This window comes from Gobio gobio, assembly GCF_949357685.1.
Source record: "Gobio gobio genome assembly, chromosome: 16".
Taxonomy (NCBI): Eukaryota; Metazoa; Chordata; class Actinopteri; order Cypriniformes; family Gobionidae; genus Gobio; species Gobio gobio.
The window spans coordinates 7,015,273-7,038,489 of record NC_137109.1 but is presented as its reverse complement, the minus strand read 5'-3'; the positions used below and the strand labels follow the sequence as shown (position 1 = coordinate 7,038,489).

Here is a 23,217-nt window from a genome sequence, read left to right as displayed (position 1 = left end):
GAGAGGGCTTTTACTGTCCCATTAAGGCGGCATCCATTTAATAAGTTTAATAAATATAATAATTTACACTCTTATTATTGCATCCTGTTAATGTACAACAATACTGAGGTGCAAATAGTATGTATCTGTCAAAATGAAGTTGGCCTATAAATAGCATCTAATTACTATTTACACAAATTGCAACGTTTTATATGGAGTAAATAGAATAATTCACTATTTGCACTTAGTGTAAATATCATCTATCGCTAAGAAAATGTTATTTTCACTTAGTGCAAATTGCCGTTGCCTAAATTTAATCTTTTGTAAATTATCATTTTGCATTGCATGATTACAGTTAACCTTTAAATATTAAAGTAATTTATTCAATTCGGTAAATAACTGAAACGATCACAACAAACTGGCCAATCGCAGAAAAGGCCAATCGATGTAACGTTCATATACACAGGGTTGTGGAGTAATGTACTGTATTTCATTAGTTACATTTTTTGTAATAGTATTTTTTTATTACATTTTCTTAAACACAACAATGTACATCACATGTCTGTAACAATACATATAATGTACATAAACAAAACAAAACAAACAAACAGGGGCTCATATTACAAGAAAATTACAATAGTACAAATGGGTACTACAATATGTACTTAGAGGGCCAGAGTTAACAATACATTACAGTAATCAATACCCAGAAATATAAGCAATAAAATAGGGTTAATATATTGCACAATAAAATACATTTAATACTAATTATTGAATATAATACCTAATCAAGCATTTTGTTCCTCTATTATATGGTTAATATCCTCATGTTCAATAAATAATAAGAAGGGACTCCAGATCCTCTTAAATTTGTCCTCTTTATCTTTAAGAATATATGTTATCTTTTCATTAGTTACATTTTAAGTGGGCGGTAATCAAATTACAGTTATATCCGAAAATCATTTTAGATTACCAAAGTGATTACTCTGCAAAAGCATCCGTAGATACAGTTCTGCTCATATTCATACCCTTGCAGAATATGCAAAATTTTTTATAATCTTAATAAAATAAGAGGGATCATAAAAATTGCACGTTGTTTTTATTTAGGACTGTCCTGAATAAGCTCAAAAGACGATGTATACATTTTATTTAAAGATAACTTTTTTTTCATTTAGTACTGCCCTTCAGAAGCTAATACTTCCATGTTTCCCTGAAGACAAAATAATTACGATGTACCCTGTTCATGCAATTCATAAAGTTTACACACCCCAGCTCTTAACGCATTGTTGCATTGGTAAATGCATTTTCTCCTTCAAGAGATACTGTGGAAAACTGATGTTGTCAAAAATAATACGCAGAGAAAAAACTATGTCCTACGTTTGATGGACTCTTTGTACCATATTAGTATTTAGATTAAGTTACAAAAACTGTAATCTAACGAAATATGTTACAAATGACTTTTTAAAGCACGTATTTTGTAATCTGTAGTAAAATACATGCTTTAAAAGTAACTTTCCCTCACCCCTGCAGAAGTTACAGTTAAACTCACTTTTCTTCAGAAAAGTCCTTCTTTTCCAGCATATTTGACCTTGACATAAGACAGAAGGCCTTTATTAACCCCCAGAGCCATGTGGAGCAGTTATATGATGGATAGATGCACTTTAAAACAGAATCTGCCATTATAAAGCTTGGAAGAGGCAGGACTTTAATATAACTCTGATTGTATTCGTCTGAAAGAAGAATGTCATACACACCTAGGATGACTTGAGGGAATGTAAATCATGGGCTAATTTTAATTTTTGGGTGAACTATCCCTTTAAGCATTCAGCGGATGTGCAGCGCATAAATCAACGGTCCTCCGTCAATGATTCCTTAAAACACTTCACTCGCTTCTTATTGCTAATCCGCAAGCGTTCAAAAGGACATAGATCAAAGTCCACGTTTAATAAATACAGGAAGATGATCACGCACGTTAAAGAAGTAAAGTTAAGCACATCTTACTCATAACTGTCCCTCAACTATAGGTGTAACAATTGAAAGGATCTTCATCATCTAGCTAATCGTCCTCAGGTCAGATATGACGCGCTGTCAGCCGTTGCTCTTTGGCTGTTTGTGTTTGGCTCTCATCAGTGGATCGCAGGTAGGCTAAATATTATGCTTATATTGCATTGTGACCAATGGACGTAAAACTTATTAATATAGGCTATAATAGAAAAAGTTTTGATACAGCTACTTTTGCTTTCAAACCTGTTCAAACTAACGCTTTGGCATTCAGATGTCTGACAGACCTGTCGCGATACCGGACCAGGCTTATCTCGCCGAGCCCTTTGAGACGGCACTGGACAGGCAAGTGTCGAAACCCACTGATAACACACACACACACACACACACACACACACACACACACACACACACACACACACACACACACACACACACACACACACACACACACACACACACACACACACACACACACACACACACACACACACACACACACACACACACACACACACACACACACACACACACACACACACATATAGAGGCTATGTGTTTCTGCATCTACGGGCACTCTTCAGTCCCAGCAGCGACATTTTAGATTTATGATCAAATTTGTCTTTTGATGCTTGTTAAATTAGCCTGATGTTGTCATACTCAATTCTAGTCAGAATATGAGTCTGATACTAAAAAATAAATAAATAAGAATATGAGTCTGATACTGCTCCAATGGGCTGTGATTATGGGGCGTTTCAACCGAACCAGGAAATAAAATGTCTCTGTACTCAATTGGATTTACAACCAATCAGAGCAACGGAGTAAGTGACGTGTGTTGAACGACATAGTTGTCAACTCAACTGCACGCACGCTGGAAGAAGTAGAAGAAGAAGATGAGTGTAAACGATATTTGCCGGTGTTGTAAAATAATTTAAGGATATATGGAGTACTTACCAACACCATCATCATTTCTGAGAGATATAGTAAAGGTGTACGCATATACGAACAAGTTCTCCGTTTAGTAAACGAGTTCAACCCAAGTGGATGATGACGTTACTGTCCATCATCGTATAAAGCCCGCCCTGACAATTTGATTGGCCCGAACAGCTCCGGTTCCAGCATAGTTGCTCCTCAAGATCAAGTTCAGACCGAACTTCCCGACCTCAAATGTTGTGGGCGGGGCTAAGTTCGGCTGGCATCCAGGCTATTGCTAAATATAAACACGTGTCATTATTACACACCTTGCCATTAAAGGTGCAGTGTGTAATATTTATGAGGATCTATTGACAGAAATGCAACGTATCTGTTTTCAGGGGTGTATAAAGACCTTGCATAATGAACCGTTATGTTTTTATTACCTTAGAACGAGCCGTTTCTATCTACACACACCACGGGGCCCCTTACAGTGAAGTCGCCATTTTGTGCCGCCATGTTTCTACGGTGGTCCTAAATGGACAAACTTCTCTACAGAGCGCTAGCTACTCTCTGCTGTCTCAGACGACGACATCTTTGTCCTGTGTTGGCCACCGTAGCTTCTCTCTGTGCTTCGAAAGGGAGGGGTGGGCGGATGCAAATCGCAACCTCACTGCTAGATGCCACTAATATTTACACACTGCACCTTTAAAACATTATTACTGATTCATGTGATTTAATGAAATATAATGAAGCATTAATAGCTCCAAAGTATACCTCCACCTATTATCAAAAATGTACTTAAAGCTGCACTATGTAATTATCCAAAAACCACTAGGCCAGTGTTGTATATTTTGTTCAGTTGAGTACTTACAATATCCCAAATGTTTCCAACTATTTGTAAATCGTGAGAAATTTATGAAGGTATTTTTGGTGCAAAACAACTGAACACGCGTGCGAGTGGAATTTGTATCTGTAGAGCATATCCACATATGTGTATCAATAAATTTGAAGTCACAGAGAAAAATATTTTAGGAGTTGTAAACTTGTAGATTTTTTTTCTCACCTACAAACACAACACAACAGTTACACCTTCACACATTCTTCACTGCAGGTGCACAAATCCTATTCTACGAATCACACATGAAGAAACTCATACGCTCACATTTTTGCTACAGTTGCTGCATTGAATATGGTGCAAAACGCATTCACACACCTGTATCAAAAATGTGAAGTCACAGACAAATTTTGCACATCCGCAAATTAATATGTGAATCCATGCAATGAGAGTTGCACACTTGTAGAACATTTGGTCACAAATGCATTTCTTTTCTTGGATATTTTTCTAACACAATCACAAGTCCAATCACTACAACTGCTTGAATCTGCTGCTACGAGTCTCAAACGCAGTTTTTTCGCCTTCAAATGACAAGTTCTGCGCGCTCTCACTTTTGCACCATATACTACGCGAAATGTGGAGCAAAAGTGATTTGTGCATCTGTGAGGCAGCGGTTCAGAGAGCAGAGAATTTCGGCCAATCAGAAGAGCTCTTTTAAACCGGCGGCGCGCGAACGTGAACGGGAAAAATACATGAGCAATCTCTACCTAACAGGCGGAGGCAACTTGTTCGTCCATATAGTAAAACGTAGGCTATAATTAATGGATGTATATAGTATAATTAATGCACAATTGTACAATTAATATACAATTCAAGCAAGTAGGCTACAAACACCTACATTAACATGTTTAATGGAAACATGAATCAGGATATGAATTATATACATCGCGCGTTGTGAGCTTTTATAAGCACCAAGTTCCCGTACGAATGGAACGGACCAATTATCTGTGCAACATAACTGAAGCCTGGTTCATTTAATTGTGCATGCATGGCGCGCGAATAACCATAAACTCCATAAAAGCTCCAAAAGTGTGATAAGATGTGAGCCGATCCTATCGCAGCACTGAGTCTGAGAAAACCTCCTCCTGCACCAACATAAATAAGCGTTTTAATAAACTACTCATGACCACCTTTAGTAGATCTCACATTCTACTGTAGCCTATTTATTATGTTAAATGTTGATTAACTTTATAATAGATTTATAATATATACATTTATAATAGAATATAAGATAAGGGAATAGGTTTTTTACTAAGATGTATATTACATCTGTGGTATGTTGTGGTGGCTATAGTTTCTATGTATATAGTACGACTATGGCATAATAAAAGTCCCTCTGCTCGAGAGGCTTGTGTTGCAATCAATTTCGACAGCATTGACTTCGTCAGCATTTCAACTCGCGATTGTGTGTTTATTAGTCTTCAAATGTCTCTATTTGCATGTTTCGCGATCTCAGGAAGCTTTTATTATGGACTTCTATTATGGCACATGGTTCTTCTTCGTCTGTCTGTACCATATATGGACTACATGTGCACAGAGCGCCCTCCGGCTGCCAGGATGAACTGAAAACAACACATAAGAGACTCAACCGCTCATGATTAGGCTACATCTGCGCATTTTGAGGAAGTATTGAATAAAAAATACTCCGAAAATACTCAAATACTCAAAATACAAATAATTTGACACAGACATATGAGAATCTATCAATATGTCTCCTCATCTGCACACTTTTGAACTAAAAGCCCTGAGGGATGTTGATTTGAGTCTTCGTGAGGAGAATAGAGGAGTTTTTTTATGAATGATCAGCTGAGGCTCATATTACAATCAAACGGTACCGACGCGGTTTTCATATTCATAACTCCTGCCACATATTAACAAATTACTGTCACTATAAGACTTTGATGGGCGTTCCGTTTCCGAAAATATCTGCACAGATTATACCAATCACAACTGACTGGGTCATCGGACCAATCACCGCAGATTAGCGTCACATAAAGGCGGGGTTTTGAAAAGTGAATCACTAAAGGAATCATTTGAGAATCGCTGTCAAAACAGGTAAAAATAAATACATATTATAAGAAAACTAAAGTCTTTTTTGTCATTGCATGCATGCAAAACTGTTGTTGGGGACTTCTAAAACAATATTTGGAACATTTTAAATGCCATAATAGCTGCTCTTTAAAAATTTTAGAAAAAAAGAAACAAAAAGAAAAGTGAATAAAAAGAAGAGATTTTTGAAGAAGAGATTAAAACCATGTTCCAAAATATAATATAAAAATTCAAAGGGGTTGATTTTTTCAATTTTTATATCTGGAAGAGTCAAAAGTGACCGTAGTTGCAGAAACACCCATATAAATAGTAACATATTAGCTTACATTAGATGTGTTCTGTCCACATCTGTTATGTCCAGTTATTAAGTGCTGGTTGCTCATTAACATAAAATGCTTTTCTCTCTCTCCTTGTTTGCACTGAAGAAACTGGGTTTTGTCCAAAGCGGTGAAAGATGAGCAACTGAAACTTCTCAAATATAATGGTATGCAGTTTGTGAATATAAATTTGAATATTGAAACGTATGCCAAAACAATGTAGCAGTGTTGAAATGTGAGTTATACAGTCAGTCATTCATTATAACAACATAACATGATGTGATGTGGGTCTGAAGCAAGGGTTTATTAAGCAACAATGCCCTGCTGACTGCTGAATATGATCCTGTTTGTTACAACAGCGCTTGCCAAATACCTGGTGATATGAAGAACCTTTCTTTCACACAGGGGACTGGGTAGTAGAGGAACCAAGTGATCCAAGATTTTCGAGAAACCGAGGCCTAGTCCTGAAATCCCCTGGCCGACACCACGCCATATCTGCACACCTGCGGAAAGTGTTTGACTTTAAAGACAAGCCTCTCTGCTTACAGTAAGACATTTGGATCAATTTGCCGCTAGCCTTAAAACACAAACACACCTGCTTGACTAAATGTTCTTTTGAAAACCTCTGCAGGTATGAAGTGTTCTTCCAAAAGGTGGTGGATTGTGGTGGAGCCTACATTAAGTTGCTCTCTCATTCAGATGATCTCCGTTTGGTAATTCCTACAACATTTCACGGCACATAATACTGTGATGAACGGGAACAGGTTTAGCTCCGTGTTTTAAAGCATGAAGAACAGTTTATTAACCCTCTGGTCCTCTTCAGGGTCACACATGGCTCCTTCGCGCTCAAAAGTGACCGAAGACTTGAAATGTAACTCTTTTTTTTCAGGAAAACCAATGCATTTTTTAGTTGTTATTACTTAGAATTTTGAGGGTATTTAATTTTAGGGTAAATATTAACCTATATTACTGATCAGCTCATTTCAGTTATCATAAAGTCATAATTATAAGATAAAATGTTGAAAATATGATTTTAAATGTCCTCATTATTAGATAAAAAGTCAAATATATGACATGCTAAGTCATAATTATAAGATAAAATGTTGAAAATATGATTTTAAAAGTCCTCATTATTAGATAAAAAGTCAAAAATATGACATGCTATGTCATAATTATAAGATAAAATGTTGAAAATATGATTTTAAATGTCCTCATTATTGGATAAAAAGTCAAATATATGACATGCTAAGTCATAATTATAAGATAACATTTTGAAAATATTATTTTAAAAGTCCTCATTATTAGATAAAAAGTCAAAAATATGACATGCTGAGTCATAATTATAAGATAAAATGTTGAAAATATGATTTTAAAAGTCCTCATTAATAGATAAAAAGTCAAAAATATGACATGCTATGTCATAATTACAAGATAAAATGTTGAAAATATGATTTTAAAAGTCCTCATTATTAGATAAAAAGTCAAATATATGACATGCTGAGTCATTGTGAGATGAACAGTTGAAATTAGGAATTAAAAAATTCTTTAAAGTCAAGATTATGTTTTAAAAATCTAAATTATGATTAAATGTCCTAATTATGAGATACAACGCTGAAATTAGATTTTAAAAAGTCTAAATTATGACCAAAACACACACCAAGACATTTAAGATATGAAATCATGCTTATTGTCTTTTAAATGTGCTTTTAGTGTCAACCCATTCCGATTAAAATGTCAAAACTTAAAATGTTTCGATGAATTTTTGACCGAAGAGGCCAGATAGTTAAATGAAACGGACTTTCTCTACAGACAGAATACACTGCCATGACAATAGTGTTGTCATTGTGATTTTAGAGCCAGTTCAGTGATGCCACCCCATACACAATTATGTTCGGTCCAGACAAGTGTGGCAGCTCACACAAGGTACACTTCATCTTCAGTCATCGCAATCCCATCACAGGGACATATGAGGAAAAACACGCTCGGCAACCCGAAGTGGATCTTAGTGACTATTTCACTGACCAGCGTCCACATCTCTACACTTTAAGTGAGTAGTCAGAAAACAAACACATGTTCAGTGACTTCATCAATACTGTTATACCATTCCAATAAACTAGACTGCACATCTTATGTATGGAAAGTGTGTAATCTTGCATAATGACATGCTGTTTTCCTTTTCAGACTTGTACCCTGACAACACTTTTGAAATCCTCATCGACCTGACTCTGATTAACAAGGGCCGTCTGCTGGAAGACATGGACCCACCAGTTGAGTCTCCTCCCGAAACACAGGAGCCTCGTTCATCTAATGCGGCATTAGTGGATGGGTTTCCAACTTCTGAATGCATATCTCATGTGACGTGTGCAGTACATCATTGTCTTTCTGTGGCTGTTGTTAGGGCAGCAGAGGAGAGCAGCCGTTCTCAGTGAGCCCCGTCGCTGCTGTAGGATTTGAGCTGTGGACCCTCACTGGAGATGTGCTGTTTGACAACATCCTGCTCTGCGACAGTCTGGAAGTGGCCAGGCGCTGGACGGAAGACACTTGGAGCCAGAGAAAGGCAGTAAGCAACAGCTAAACAGCCCCATGATCCTTTAACCGGAACAGCCGGTCTGATAGTGTTGTAGTACTGCATTTCTCCTCAGTCTTGGATTTAGAGGACTTGGGATTTGATCTCAAGACCAGTCAAAACCGCAACTGCAAGGATATTACTAAGTTGCCTTGGGTTGGGTTCAAAATCAATGCAGCATTGTCTCAAAAATGCCCAAAATTAATATAAAGGCCCACAAAATTCAGAGATTTCGTTTTTTTTTATATAACATAGAATATAATTAAGCGTTATCACAAGTTGTTTTCATGAATATAAGCGTGATTGCAAATGATATTGATTTATACAAACGTTCAATAAACAAGAAGTTCATATTAAATGACATTTTAAACTGTCTTTGCTAATTCGGCAATGTTTCGTTATTAAATGAATCGGCTGCTTTGAACAAATCGCTTGAATAAATGAGTGATTCTGTGACTGGTAATGTTTTAATGTTAAATTAATCTGAACATTATTTATGCAGGTGTAATTGTACCTATTCAGATGAAACTTCTGTGCCATGAATTGTATTGTTTGTGATTTGATTGGTAACAGCGCTATTGAGTCTTAAGCCGCGTTTCCACCGCAGGAACTTTCCCCAGGAACTAGGAACTTTGGGCTGGTACTCAGTGTGTTTCGACCGCAGGGTCTAAATGAAGTTCCGGGTAAATATTTCCCCCTCCAAACGGCCCTGTTCCGAGGTGGTACTTTTTCAAAGTTCGGGAACTTTCGGGGGTGGGACTTGGGCGCTGAGCATGCTGATTGGTTGACTCAACGTAGCATTTTATTTCAACCGGCATTTTTAAAAGTCTTTTGCGAGGTTCGTTCGTTCTGCGTTCAGTAAATATCAGTCTTGCTCTTTCTGTCCGATGGCGCGCATTCGTATCAGCAATCTCACGGTCAATGTCCGTAATAGCTGATAATAACATACGTTGTCTTATTTTAAATCAAGCTTTACGAGCTTTCAGAATACACTTTAGTATCAGTGCTCGTCTTTTTTCGGCCGTTTTGTTAATGACCTCTTTAGTAAACCAATACATAACCAGCAAAAGCAGCGCTGCTTGCATCTCTATACTTGTTATTGTTGCAGACAGTATCGCACAAAAATGATTATTGTCCATCTTATTGTCCGTCTCTGACTGGGAGGAGCAGCCGCGCGCAGTCCCACATCTCTGGACTAATTTGTCTAATCTTCACGGTACTTTAGACCGCAGTGGAAACGCAGACAGTAGCAGGTCTGGCGGAAAAAAAGTTCCTGTAAAAAAAGTTCCTGGTACAAATTATTCCAGGTCATTTCGGTGGAAACGCGGCTTTACTGTTCTAATTGTGTTTATTTATTAAATATAAGACATTTCTCAGACAATAGATATGGATCTTTTAGATGATTTTGAGGAGTGCTGGTCTGGTCTTGGCCTTGACTCGGTCTCGCCCTGTCCTGGTCTTGTCTTGGTCTCGGCACACACTGGTCTTGGTCTTGTCTTGGTCTCAACCCCTCAAAGTCTTGGTCTTGTCTTGGTCTCGGCACACACTAGTCTTGGTCTTGTCTTGGTCTCGGCACACACTAGTCTTGGTCTTGTCTTGGTCTCGGCACACACTGGTCTTGGTCTTGTCTTGGTCTCAACCCCTCAAAGTCTTGGTCTTGTCTTGGTCTCGGCACACACTAGTCTTGGTCTTGTCTTGGTCTCGGCACACACTAGTCTTGGTCTTGTCTTGGTCTCAACCCCTCAAAGTCTTGGTCTTGTCTTGGTCTCGGCACACACTGGTCCTGGTCTTGTCTTGGTCTCGGCACACACTAGTCTTGGTCTTGTCTTGGTCTCAACCCCTCAAAGTCTTGGTCTTGTCTTGGTCTCGGCACACACTAGTCTTGGTCTTGTCTTGGTCTCAACCCCACAAAGTCTTGGTCTTGTCTTGGTCTCGGCACACACTGGTCTTGGTCTTGTCTTGGTCTCAACCCCTCAAAGTCTTGGTCTTGTCTTGGTCTCGGCACACACTAGTCTTGGTCTTGTCTTGGTCTCAACCCCTCAAAGTCTTGGTCTTGTCTTGGTCTCGGCACACACTGGTCCTGGTCTTGTCTTGGTCTCGGCACACACTGGTCTTGGTCTTGTCTTGGTCTCAACCCCTCAAAGTCTTGGTCTTGTCTTGGTCTCGGCACACACTAGTCTTGGTCTTGTCTTGGTCTCAACCCCTCAAAGTCTTGGTCTTGTCTTGGTCTCGGCACACACTGGTCTTGGTCTTGTCTTGGTCTCAACCCCTCAAAGTCTTGCTCTTGTCTTGGTCTCGGCACACACTGGTCTTGGTCTTGTCTTGGTCTCAACCCCTCAAAGTCTTGCTCTTGTCTTGGTCTCGGCACACACTGGTCCTGGTCTTGTCTTGGTCTCGGCACACACTGGTCTTGGTCTTGTCTTGGTCTCAACCCCTCAAAGTCTTGGTCTTGTCTTGGTCTCGGCACACACTAGTCTTGGTCTTGTCTTGGTCTCAACCCCTCAAAGTCTTGGTCTTGTCTTGGTCTCGGCACACACTGGTCTTGGTCTTGTCTTGGTCTCAACCCCTCAAAGTCTTGCTCTTGTCTTGGTCTCGGCACACACTGGTCCTGGTCTTGTCTTGGTCTCGGCACACACTGGTCTTGGTCTTGTCTTGGTCTCAACCCCTCAAAGTCTTGGTCTTGTCTTGGTCTCGGCACACACTAGTCTTGGTCTTGTCTTGGTCTCAACCCCTCAAAGTCTTGGTCTTGTCTTGGTCTCGGCACACACTGGTCTTGGTCTTGTCTTGGTCTCAACCCCTCAAAGTCTTGCTCTTGTCTTGGTCTCGGCACACACTGGTCCTGGTCTTGTCTTGGTCTCGGCACACACTGGTCTTGTTCTTGTCTTGGTCTCAACCCCTCAAAGTCTTGGTCTTGTCTTGGTCTCGGCACACACTAGTCTTGGTCTTGTCTTGGTCTCAACCCCTCAAAGTCTTGGTCTTGTCTTGGTCTCGGCACACACTGGTCTTGGTCTTGTCTTGGTCTCAACCCCTCAAAGTCTTGCTCTTGTCTTGGTCTCGGCACATGCTGGTATTGGTCTTGACTCGGTCTTGCCCTGTCTTGGTCTTGTCTTGGTCTCAACCCCTCAAAGTCTTGGTCTGTCTTGGTCTCGGCACACGCTGGTATTGGTCTTGTCTTGGTCTCAACCCCACAAAGTCTTGGTCTTGTCTTGGTCTTGGCACACACTGGTCTTGGTCTTGTCTTGGTCTCAACCCCACAAAGTCTTGGTCTTGTCTTGGTCTCAACCCCTCAAAGTCTTGGTCTTGTCTTGGTCTTGGCACACACTGGTCTTGGTCTTGTCTTGGTCTCAACCCCACAAAGTCTTGGTCTTGTCTTGGTCTCAACCCCACAAAGTCTTGGTCTTGTCTTGGTCTCAACCCCTCAAAGTCTTGGTCTTGTCTTGGTCTCAACCCCACAAAGTCTTGGTCTTGTCTTGGTCTCGGCACACGCTGGTCTTGGTCTTGACTCGGTCTCGCCCTGTCTTGGTCTTGTCTTGGTCTCAACCCCTCAAAGTCTTGGTCTGTCTTGGTCTCGGCACACGCTGGTCTTGGTCTTGTCTTGGTCTCAACCCCACAAAGTCTTGGTCTTGTCTTGGTCTCGGCACACACTGGTCTTGGTCTTGTCTTGGTCTCAACCCCACAAAGTCTTGGTCTTGTCTTGGTCTCAACCCCTCAAAGTCTTGGTCTTGTCTTGGTCTCGGCACATGCTGGTATCGGTCTTGGTCTCAACCCCTCAAAGTCTTGGTCTTGTCTTGGTCTCGGCACACGCTGGTATTGGTCTTGTCTTGGTCTCAACCCCACAAAGTCTTGGTCTTCTCTTGGTCTCGGCACACGCTGGTATTGGTCTTGTCTTGGTCTCAACCCCACAAAGTCTTGGTCTTGTCTTGGTCTCAACCCCACAAAGTCTTGGTCTTGTCTTGGTCTCAACCCCACAAAGTCTTGGTCTCAACCCCACAAAGTTTTGGTCTTGTCTTGGTCTCGGCACACGCTGGTATTGGTCTTGACTCGGTCTCGCCCTGTCTTGGTCTTGTCTTGGTCTTGTCTTGGTCTCGGCACACACTGGTCCTGGTCTTGTCTTGGTCTCAACCCCTCAAAGTCTTGGTCTTGTCTTGGTCTCGGCACACACTAGTCTTGGTCTTGTCTTGGTCTCAACCCCTCAAAGTCTTGGTCTGTCTTGGTCTCGGCACACGCTGGTCTTGGTCTTGTCTTGGTCTCAACCCCACAAAGTCTTGGTCTTGTCTTGGTCTCGGCACACACTGGTCTTGGTCTTGTCTTGGTCTCAACCCCACAAAGTCTTGGTCTTGTCTTGGTCTCAACCCCTCAAAGTCTTGGTCTTGTCTTGGTCTCGGCACATGCTGGTATCGGTCTTGGTCTCAACCCCTCAAAGTCTTGGTCTTGTCTTGGTCTCGGCACACGCTGGTATTGGTCTTGTCTTGGTCTCAACCCCACAAAGTCTTGGTCTTCTCTTGGTCTCGGCACACGCTGGTATTGGTCTTGTCTTGGTCTCAACCCCACAAAGTCTTGGTCTTGTCTTGGTCTCAACCCCACAAAGTCTTGGTCTTGTCTTGGTCTCAACCCCACAAAGTCTTGGTCTCAACCCCACAAAGTTTTGGTCTTGTCTTGGTCTCGGCACACGCTGGTATTGGTCTTGACTCGGTCTCGCCCTGTCTTGGTCTTGTCTTGGTCTCAACCCCTCAAAGTCTTGGTCTTGTCTTGGTCTCGGCACACACTGGTCTTGGTCTTGACTCGGTCTCGCCCTGTCTTGGTCTTGTCTTGGTCTCGGCACACACTGGTCCTGGTCTTGTCTTGGTCTCAACCCCTCAAAGTCTTGGTCTTGTCTTGGTCTCGGCACACACTAGTCTTGGTCTTGTCTTGGTCTCAACCCCTCAAAGTCTTGGTCTTGTCTTGGTCTCGGCACACACTGGTCTTGGTCTCAACCCCACAAAGTATTGGTCTTGTCTTGGTCTCAACCCCTCAAAGTCTTGCTCTTGTCTTGGTCTCGGCACATGCTGGTATTGGTCTTGACTCTGTCTAGCCCTGTCTTGGTCTTGTCTTGGTCTCAAACCCTCAAAGTCTTGGTCTTGTCTTGGTCTCGGCACACGCTGGTCTTGGTCTTGACTCGGTCTCGCCCTGTCTTGGTCTTGTCTTGGTCTCAACCCCTCAAAGTCTTGGTCTGTCTTGGTCTCGGCACACGCTGGTCTTGGTCTTGTCTTGGTCTCAACCCCACAAAGTCTTGGTCTTGTCTTGGTCTCGGCACACACTGGTCTTGGTCTTGTCTTGGTCTCAACCCCATAAAGTCTTGGTCTTGTCTTGGTCTCAACCCCTCAAAGTCTTGGTCTTGTCTTGGTCTCGGCACATGCTGGTATCGGTCTTGGTCTCAACCCCTCAAAGTCTTGGTCTTGTCTTGGTCTCGGCACACGCTGGTATTGGTCTTGTCTTGGTCTCAACCCCACAAAGTCTTGGTCTCGGCACACGCTGGTATTGGTCTTGTCTTGGTCTCAACCCCACAAAGTCTTGGTCTTGTCTTGGTCTCAACCCCACAAAGTTTTGGTCTTGTCTTGGTCTCGGCACACGCTGGTATTGGTCTTGACTCGGTCTCGCCCTGTCTTGGTCTTGTCTTGGTCTCGGCACACGCTGGTCTTGGTCTTGTCTTGGTCTCGGCACACGCTGGTATTGGTCTTGACTCGGTCTCGACCTGTCTTGGTCTTGTCTTGGTCTCAACCCCTCAAAGTCCTGGTCTTGTCTTGGTCTCGGCACACACTGGTCCTGGTCTTGACTCGGTCTCGCCCTGTCTTGGTCTTGTCTTGGTCTCAACCCCTCAAAGTCTTGGTCTTGTCTTGGTCTCGGCACACACTGGTCTTGGTCTTGTCTTGGTCTCGGCACACACTGGTCTTGGTCTTGTCTTGGTCTCGGCACACGCTGGTATTGGTCTTGACTCGGTCTCGCCCTGTCTTGGTCTTGTCTTGGTCTCAACCCCTCAAAGTCTTGGTCTTGTCTTGGTCTCGGCACACGCTGGTATTGGTCTTGACTCGGTCTCGCCCTGTCTTGGTCTTGTCTTGGTCTCGGCACACGCTGGTCTTGGTCTTGTCTTGGTCTCGGCACACGCTGGTATTGGTCTTGACTCGGTCTCGCCCTGTCTTGGTCTTGTCTTGGTCTCAACCCCTCAAAGTCTTGGTCTTGTCTTGGTCTCGGCACACACTGGTCTTGGTCTTGACTTGGTCTCGCCCTGTCTTGGTCTTGTCTTGGTCTTGTCTTGGTCTCGGCACACACTGGTCCTGGTCTTGTCTTGGTCTCAACCCCTCAAAGTCTTGGTCTTGTCTTGGTCTCGGCACACACTAGTCTTGGTCTTGTCTTGGTCTCAACCCCTCAAAGTCTTGGTCTGTCTTGGTCTCGGCACACGCTGGTCTTGGTCTTGTCTTGGTCTCAACCCCACAAAGTCTTGGTCTTGTCTTGGTCTCGGCACACACTGGTCTTGGTCTTGTCTTGGTCTCAACCCCACAAAGTCTTGGTCTTGTCTTGGTCTCAACCCCTCAAAGTCTTGGTCTTGTCTTGGTCTCGGCACATGCTGGTATCGGTCTTGGTCTCAACCCCTCAAAGTCTTGGTCTTGTCTTGGTCTCGGCACACGCTGGTATTGGTCTTGTCTTGGTCTCAACCCCACAAAGTCTTGGTCTTCTCTTGGTCTCGGCACACGCTGGTATTGGTCTTGTCTTGGTCTCAACCCCACAAAGTCTTGGTCTTGTCTTGGTCTCAACCCCACAAAGTCTTGGTCTTGTCTTGGTCTCAACCCCACAAAGTCTTGGTCTCAACCCCACAAAGTTTTGGTCTTGTCTTGGTCTCGGCACACGCTGGTATTGGTCTTGACTCGGTCTCGCCCTGTCTTGGTCTTGTCTTGGTCTCAACCCCTCAAAGTCTTGGTCTTGTCTTGGTCTCGGCACACACTGGTCTTGGTCTTGACTCGGTCTCGCCCTGTCTTGGTCTTGTCTTGGTCTTGGTCTTGTCTTGGTCTCGGCACACACTGGTCCTGGTCTTGTCTTGGTCTCAACCCCTCAAAGTCTTGGTCTTGTCTTGGTCTCGGCACACACTAGTCTTGGTCTTGTCTTGGTCTCAACCCCTCAAAGTCTTGGTCTTGTCTTGGTCTCGGCACACACTGGTCTTGGTCTCAACCCCACAAAGTATTGGTCTTGTCTTGGTCTCAACCCCTCAAAGTCTTGGTCTTGTCTTGGTCTCGGCACACACTGGTCTTGGTCTTGTCTTGGTCTCAAACCCTCAAAGTCTTGGTCTTGTCTTGGTCTCGGCACACGCTGGTCTTGGTCTTGACTCGGTCTCGCCCTGTCTTGGTCTTGTCTTGGTCTCAACCCCTCAAAGTCTTGGTCTGTCTTGGTCTCGGCACACGCTGGTCTTGGTCTTGTCTTGGTCTCAACCCCACAAAGTCTTGGTCTTGTCTTGGTCTCGGCACACACTGGTCTTGGTCTTGTCTTGGTCTCAACCCCATAAAGTCTTGGTCTTGTCTTGGTCTCAACCCCTCAAAGTCTTGGTCTTGTCTTGGTCTCGGCACATGCTGGTATCGGTCTTGGTCTCAACCCCTCAAAGTCTTGGTCTTGTCTTGGTCTCGGCACACGCTGGTATTGGTCTTGTCTTGGTCTCAACCCCACAAAGTCTTGGTCTTGTCTTGGTCTCAACCCCACAAAGTTTTGGTCTTGTCTTGGTCTCGGCACACGCTGGTATTGGTCTTGACTCGGTCTCGCCCTGTCTTGGTCTTGTCTTGGTCTCGGCACACGCTGGTCTTGGTCTTGTCTTGGTCTCGGCACACGCTGGTATTGGTCTTGACTCGGTCTCGACCTGTCTTGGTCTTGTCTTGGTCTCAACCCCTCAAAGTCTTGGTCTTGTCTTGGTCTCGGCACACACTGGTCCTGGTCTTGACTCGGTCTCGCCCTGTCTTGGTCTTGTCTTGGTCTCAACCCCTCAAAGTCTTGGTCTTGTCTTGGTCTCGGCACACACTGGTCTTGGTCTTGTCTTGGTCTCGGCACACGCTGGTATTGGTCTTGACTCGGTCTCGCCCTGTCTTGGTCTTGTCTTGGTCTCAACCCCTCAAAGTCTTGGTCTTGTCTTGGTCTCGGCACACGCTGGTATTGGTCTTGACTCGGTCTCGCCCTGTCTTGGTCTTGTCTTGGTCTCGGCACACGCTGGTCTTGGTCTTGTCTTGGTCTCGGCACACGCTGGTATTGGTCTTGACTCGGTCTCGCCCTGTCTTGGTCTTGTCTTGGTCTCGGCACACACTGGTCTTGGTCTTGACTCGGTCTCGCCCTGTCTTGGTCTTGTCTTGGTCTCGGCACACACTGGTCTTGGTCTTGACTCGGTCTCGCCCTGTCTTGGTCTTGTCTTGGTCTCGGCACACACTGGTCTTGGTCTTGACTCGGTCTCGCCCTGTCTTGGTCTTGTCTTGGTCTCGGCACACACTGGTCTTGGTCTTGGTCTCAACCCCACAAAGTCTTGGTCTTGTCTTGGTCTCGGCACACACTGGTCTTCGTCTCGACTTTGTCTCGGTTTAGGTGGTCTTGACTACAAAACTACAGTCTGCATCACCAAACTAACTGTGGTGACATGCTTGAAATATTATGAAAGAACATACAAAATGCTGTTTCAAATAGTTTATTTGGCATGCATATATAAGAAGCTCACATTAATGAGACCACGTGCACTCAAAATACGTCATCCACTGACACACCCAATTAAAATGATCTAGTGAAGGTAACATGTGAAGAAATGGTGAGCTGCAATGCATTGTTGGTACCGCCAATCCAAACTATGCTAATTGTCAAGCATCTTTGACGATAGTGGTCCTGACAGAAATGTGTATATTTAAAATAAATAATTAGCAGTAAACTGAACACATGTATTTCACACTGTCCTCTTGTAGCCTGGAATGATTGAAAAGCTGTTGGTGGCGACGGTCAAGCGTCCGTGGCTCTGGGGCGTCTACGTGTTCACTGTGGGCCTGCCCATCATCCTCTTTATCAGTTTCATGTGGCCTAATAAGGTAAATAAATCAATATAAATATTCACTAAACAACTTTAATTTGTGATTGTCTCAGTATTGTGTATGTGTGTATTTTAGCGGTTTGGTCCACCAGATCAACAGTATTACTATAAAAAAACAGACGAGCTTCAGAGAGATGGACCTCAGGACATGGAGGAGCACGCCACTCGTGATGACGGTGAGAGCTGCGCACAGGACCTGCAAAACTGCACTGTGCTAGTCATAAAATTCATAAAAAAAATTTGTGTTTTTAAGGTGGAAATCAAACAAGAGTTGAGGCTAAAAGCAGAGCAGTCAAGAGGGCTGTAAGAAACTCGGACGTAACAAGTTAACGGTAAGTATGATCCGGACAGGGTGAATCTCATGTGCAGGTCACGCCACCCAAAAATACAGTTTGCATTCTCATTACTGTAATGTGGACAAAAAGTATAATATTAATACATGATGGAAGTATTTGTTATTGCCTTATACTATCAGAATCATTGTATTACCGTTATTTACGTTGGTGTGGACACAAATATAGTTATCATTATAGGGCCTTAAGACATCATATGTGTTATTTTCAATGTGTTATAAATAAAATAGCAATGTAACAGCTACATCATTGCCCATATAATACTTTTTTTATTATAAAAAATAATAATATAGCATTATACATGCGTCCGGATTTTGGCTCTGTGTTTTCTACTGTGTACAGTACCTGGTACTTTTTTTAGTACCACCTAAAGGCGTTTCTACTTGACGCGCTCGCCGTTGTGCTATTCTGTGAAACGACAGAGTAATTGTTCTATAAACCATCAGGAAACAGCAGTGAGAGAAGAAGTAGAAGAATGTAGCACAGGTGACGACATTAATTTTAATACACTTCACCAAAAACCACACTACAAACGAATCGTGTAAAACTCAGTAAACCTTGATATTATTACTTGTGACATGAGAACAAAATGCATGTACACATGTATACAACTAAATGAACAATCTCTTAAAACTCTTATCTTTATTTTCAATAAAATCCAACGCTCTCCATTGACTTTGCATTGCGTGAAGCGCCTCCTTGTCATTTCGGACTTATAACAAAAAACAGAACGATGTCTAAAAGCTGATATGTGACAAGGTGTACAGCAAACAAGCTAAAAAACACAGAAATACGTTTTTATAAGCTGTCGACCCAAAAAAACGAGCGTTTAAGGAGACAAAAGTGGATACAGGCAATAAGACGTGAAGCATCAGCAGAAGAATGGGTATATTTTGGGATCCTGACACTCGGTATGCCTACGTGTGCAGTAAATATGTTGTCACTGATAAGTCAAATATCCAAATGTCAGTTTTATAGATTATATTTCCTGTCGCTGATTACGTTCCCCTCCAGTGTGTGTAGTTCTCAGTGTCGGGCTCTTTTTTGTCCTTAAACGCTCGTTTTTTTGGTCAACAGCTTATAAAATCTTCCGTTTTTTGGTTCTGGGTTTTGTTTAGCTTGTTTGCTCTACACTTTGTCACATATAACAAAAAACAGAACAATGTCTAAAAGCTGATAAGTCAGAAATGACAGGCAGCCTCACGCAATACAAAGTCAATGGAGAGCGTTTGATTCAAGAGAATTAACAAACGTTTCTGGAAACGGCTTTTAACACTCATGGTGAGAGTTTGACACAAAGTGATTGAGTAGTTTTCAAATGCTGTTCATTTTTGTGTGTTCCTTAAACACCATATTCAGGCATCCAAATGACCTATTGTCTAGTACTAATTTTTGGTATGGACTATTTAGTGACTGAATATTTTTGGTCAACTAGTTAGTGGTCATTACAGTAATGAGAATTTAGAAGAAAACCGTCCTGGTGTGATGTTAAAGGATTAGTTCACTTCAAAATGTCCTGATATTTTACTCACCCCTTTCTCATCCAAGAGGTCCGTGTCTTTCTTTCTTCAGTCGAAATTACAGTTGTTGAGGAAAACATTTCAGGATTTTTCTCCACATAATGGACTTCGATGGCAACCAACGGTTGAAGGTCCAAATTAATGCAGTTTCACATGAAGGGCTTCAGAGTCTCTGCACCATCCCAGACGAGGAATAGGGTCTGATCTACATTGAACATTTATACTTTTTAACTTCGAATGCTTGACTTTGTTGTTGTTCTTCTTCACGGCGAATGACGTCATTACGCGTGACCTTTCTAACGTGATGACGTCATGAAGAAGAACAACACCGAAGTCATGCATTTGAGGTTAAAAAGTATATAATGTAAATTTTCTTGAAAATGACTGATGGTTTGTCTAGATCAGACCCTATTCCTCGTCTGGGATCGGTCAGAGACTCTGAAGCCCTTCATTTGAAACTGCATTGATTTGGACCTTCAACCGTTGGTTATCATTGAAGTCCATTATGTGGAGAAAAATCCTGAAATATTTTCCTCAAAAAACGTAATTTCTTTTCCACTGAAGAAAGAAAAACATCTTGGATGAGATGGAGGTGAGTAAAATATCAAGACATTTTCATTTTAAAGTGAACTAATCCTTTAATGATTCTTAAAATGTTTTTTTCCTTCTGATTTTGGGATGAAATATGGCGCAGATATGTTTTCGTGGGATTTGACCAATGATGTTTCTATCATATGTTGACAGTTCAGTCTAAACGCATATTTCATTCTTTCATTTTCAGAGTCTTCAGCAGTGACATCAAGCATCACATTAGTTCAGACAGGCCATCAGTCAGGCTTGCATCCGCTGTTTCTGATGTGTACCAATCACAGCGGTTCTTTTAAATCTCCATTCATTCAGCCACTCTTCTACTGCACGGCTGCATGCTAAATTCAACCGCCCTCCTCCATCCCCAACTCCACCTAGGCTGGAGATTTAATCTGATATTTGTCTTGTTTTTATCTAATTTTGATTTGATTCTGCGTTTTCTCGGACTCACCCTGGAAGTTCCTCTGTTGCGATGTGTCTTGAGCATCCAGTGAACCTTGAATTGCTCCAGGCGCTCCTCTTGGCCGAGGCTCTGTGGACTCACATCTTCCTGGGACCGCAGTAAAGATGGGTTCCATGAGCACGGTTTTGAGGTACACCCCTTCCCAACGCTTGAGTTTACAACGGACTTACTACTTGTCGAAAGACACTTCTCATCTCTGCTGTGATGCTGGGAGATATATATAGGCCTTTTCATCAGAGTTCTGTTCATTCCTCGTCTTCTATTTCGGTTGTGAAGTTGTGGCGGAAGATTAATCTAAGATTGTCATCGCTCTCCCATTTGGATTTGAATACACCCTCTCCAGTGACTTCTTGCCTATTAAACGCAGCGGTATTCAACACACAATCTGTGAATAATAAGGCATTTCATGTGCCTGATATTATTATGGACGACAACCTGGACTTATTGTTCTTAACAGAGACTTGGCATTTAAACTAAATGATGGACTGTTTTAACACCTTTACTCCCCCGGGGGTACGGACTGTCATATCATTGTGCTATAACTTGAAACTTCATTTCATCACTGTGTCTGTACCAATGTTGACGTCCTTTTCTCTGCCTCACAATCTACTGTCATTGAGACAGTTTACAGACCTCCGAAGACTAAGGATGTTTTTATGTCTGAATTTGCTGATTTATTGTCTCTGATGTGTTATAAGTTTAACCCTCATCCTTCCCTCGGGTCAGTTTGACCCGAAACTCGTTTAAAAAAAACGAGTGTTCATCGGAGTGGTCACAGACCCTAGGACTTTAGTCGCACTTGAACCACGAATACACATGAAAAAATTGGATTGGAGAATTCTGGATTTGAGAAGTTTTGTGGTTGAAATTGAAAAAAGTAACAACTACTTCCCTCACGTGTCAATTTGACCCCCATAGGAATGCTTCAGTACACATAGAAAAACCTAAAAATGCTAAAACTACCAAACAATTATTTTATAATGTCTACATGTGTATCTGAATGCATGCTGAAGAGAAACTGACTTTAGGACCCAGCGGAACAGCTCACTTGCTCCAGATAGAGCTATAAGGCCATCTACTGGAAAGAGCACAGACTGTAAAAAAATATGGCTGTAGTGTCCGTGACGTCACCCATAGGATCCTGAAGAGCAGTTTTGAGCCGTCGCCATCTTGTCAGCGTCACTCCCGGATAACAGAAAATGGGCAAAGAGGCGGGACGTGGGCGGAGCTGAGGTGATGACTAACAGACAGCAGATAAACGGCAATCCACCTGTCACTCAAAGTGGCCACGCCCTTAATTATGCAGAACTTTAAAGCTTTATATAATGTAAACAAATGAGTTATAAAATAATTCACCCCCCTCACAGTCGTCATGAAGGGCAAAATTAGCCGTATAGACCAAAACCACAATGTGTCCCAGACTGTAAACATGTGTTCTTCTGCTGTAAAGTTGGGCATTTTAACATGAGCTCAATGAGATTCTGCTCCTTCTGGAGTCTGTCTCTAGTGGCCAGTGCATGAATTGCAGTTTAAGTCACTTCTGTATTGGCTTCAAGAGAAACTGCGGGAGGTTATAATATCATCTTATATTATATTTTTTCTACAAGAGGTCGGCAAAGACACCTAATGTGAGATGTTTTGAGCTGAATTAAAAGGGCTGTGCATGAAATTGTGAGTTTTTTTTATTTAATTTGAAGGAATGTGAAGGATGTGCTTAAATTATGTATTTATCATTTATTGATCAAATCTAGTAATGTAAAGGTAAATAAAATAAAACAAATCTCCCAATGTTTTTATAAAATATGAGAAAATATATCAAAATTAAATGAAATAAGCTTTCTGGACAAAAGAAAGTACAATTTTAGGCCTTTGGGTCATTTTGACCCGTGAGGGAAGGATTTGCTACAAAGGCCCCGTCCCAAATGGCACACTTCATGTGCACTTTCGGTCTTGTGGACTTACAATGGCCGCTGAGTGCGTGTGTCCATTAAGTCCACGAGACCGCAGGCTGTCCCATTTGTCATTTTAGGTCTCAGAAGGGTGCTCGCGAGCCCTTTGAGGTCGATATGCGCCCTCGATGCGCACTTCTGCCGAGCCTGAACTGGTGTGGGTTACTCAGCGGACTTCTTCCCAACAGTCAAAGCGGCGTTACGTCATGAAAGTGCGGACTCAGAGGAAGACCGTGAGGGTTTAAGGTGCCATTTGGGACAGGGCCAAAGTGCGAGGGAAGGACAAATACCCTGAAAGTTGACCTTGAATGAATGTTTAGAGTATCCTATAAATGTATCAGGGCATGTCACACGACCTGCTTTCTGAAATATAATTTATTCATCGAACACACAATTGCACATACTCAGACATGCGCTGCTCTCTTTATGGAGTGTTTGCCACGGTCCCCGTTGACTTTTAAGATTTAAAGGGTTAGTTCACCCAAAAATGAAAATTCTGTCATTAATTACTCACCCTCTTGTCGTTCGACACCCGTCAGACCTCCG

The 23,217-nt window shown here is 42.5% G+C and overlaps 1 protein-coding gene across 1 annotated transcript; it reads left to right on the top strand.

Annotated features, from left to right (window-relative positions):
- The first annotated feature begins 1,799 nt into the window (after nt 1-1,799).
- LOC307139863 (calnexin) lies at nt 1,800-22,519 on the top strand. Its single transcript, XM_079838993.1, has 12 exons — nt 1,800-2,119; nt 2,255-2,325; nt 6,265-6,323; nt 6,562-6,703; nt 6,788-6,869; nt 8,011-8,203; nt 8,338-8,423; nt 8,555-8,716; nt 17,677-17,796; nt 17,875-17,974; nt 18,052-18,130; nt 20,453-22,519. Exons 1-11 carry the CDS (start codon nt 2,057-2,059, stop codon nt 18,126-18,128), a joined length of 1,155 nt encoding a protein of 384 aa, XP_079695119.1. The 5' UTR covers nt 1,800-2,056; the 3' UTR covers nt 18,129-18,130; nt 20,453-22,519.
- Nucleotides 22,520-23,217: the final 698 nt, after the last annotated feature.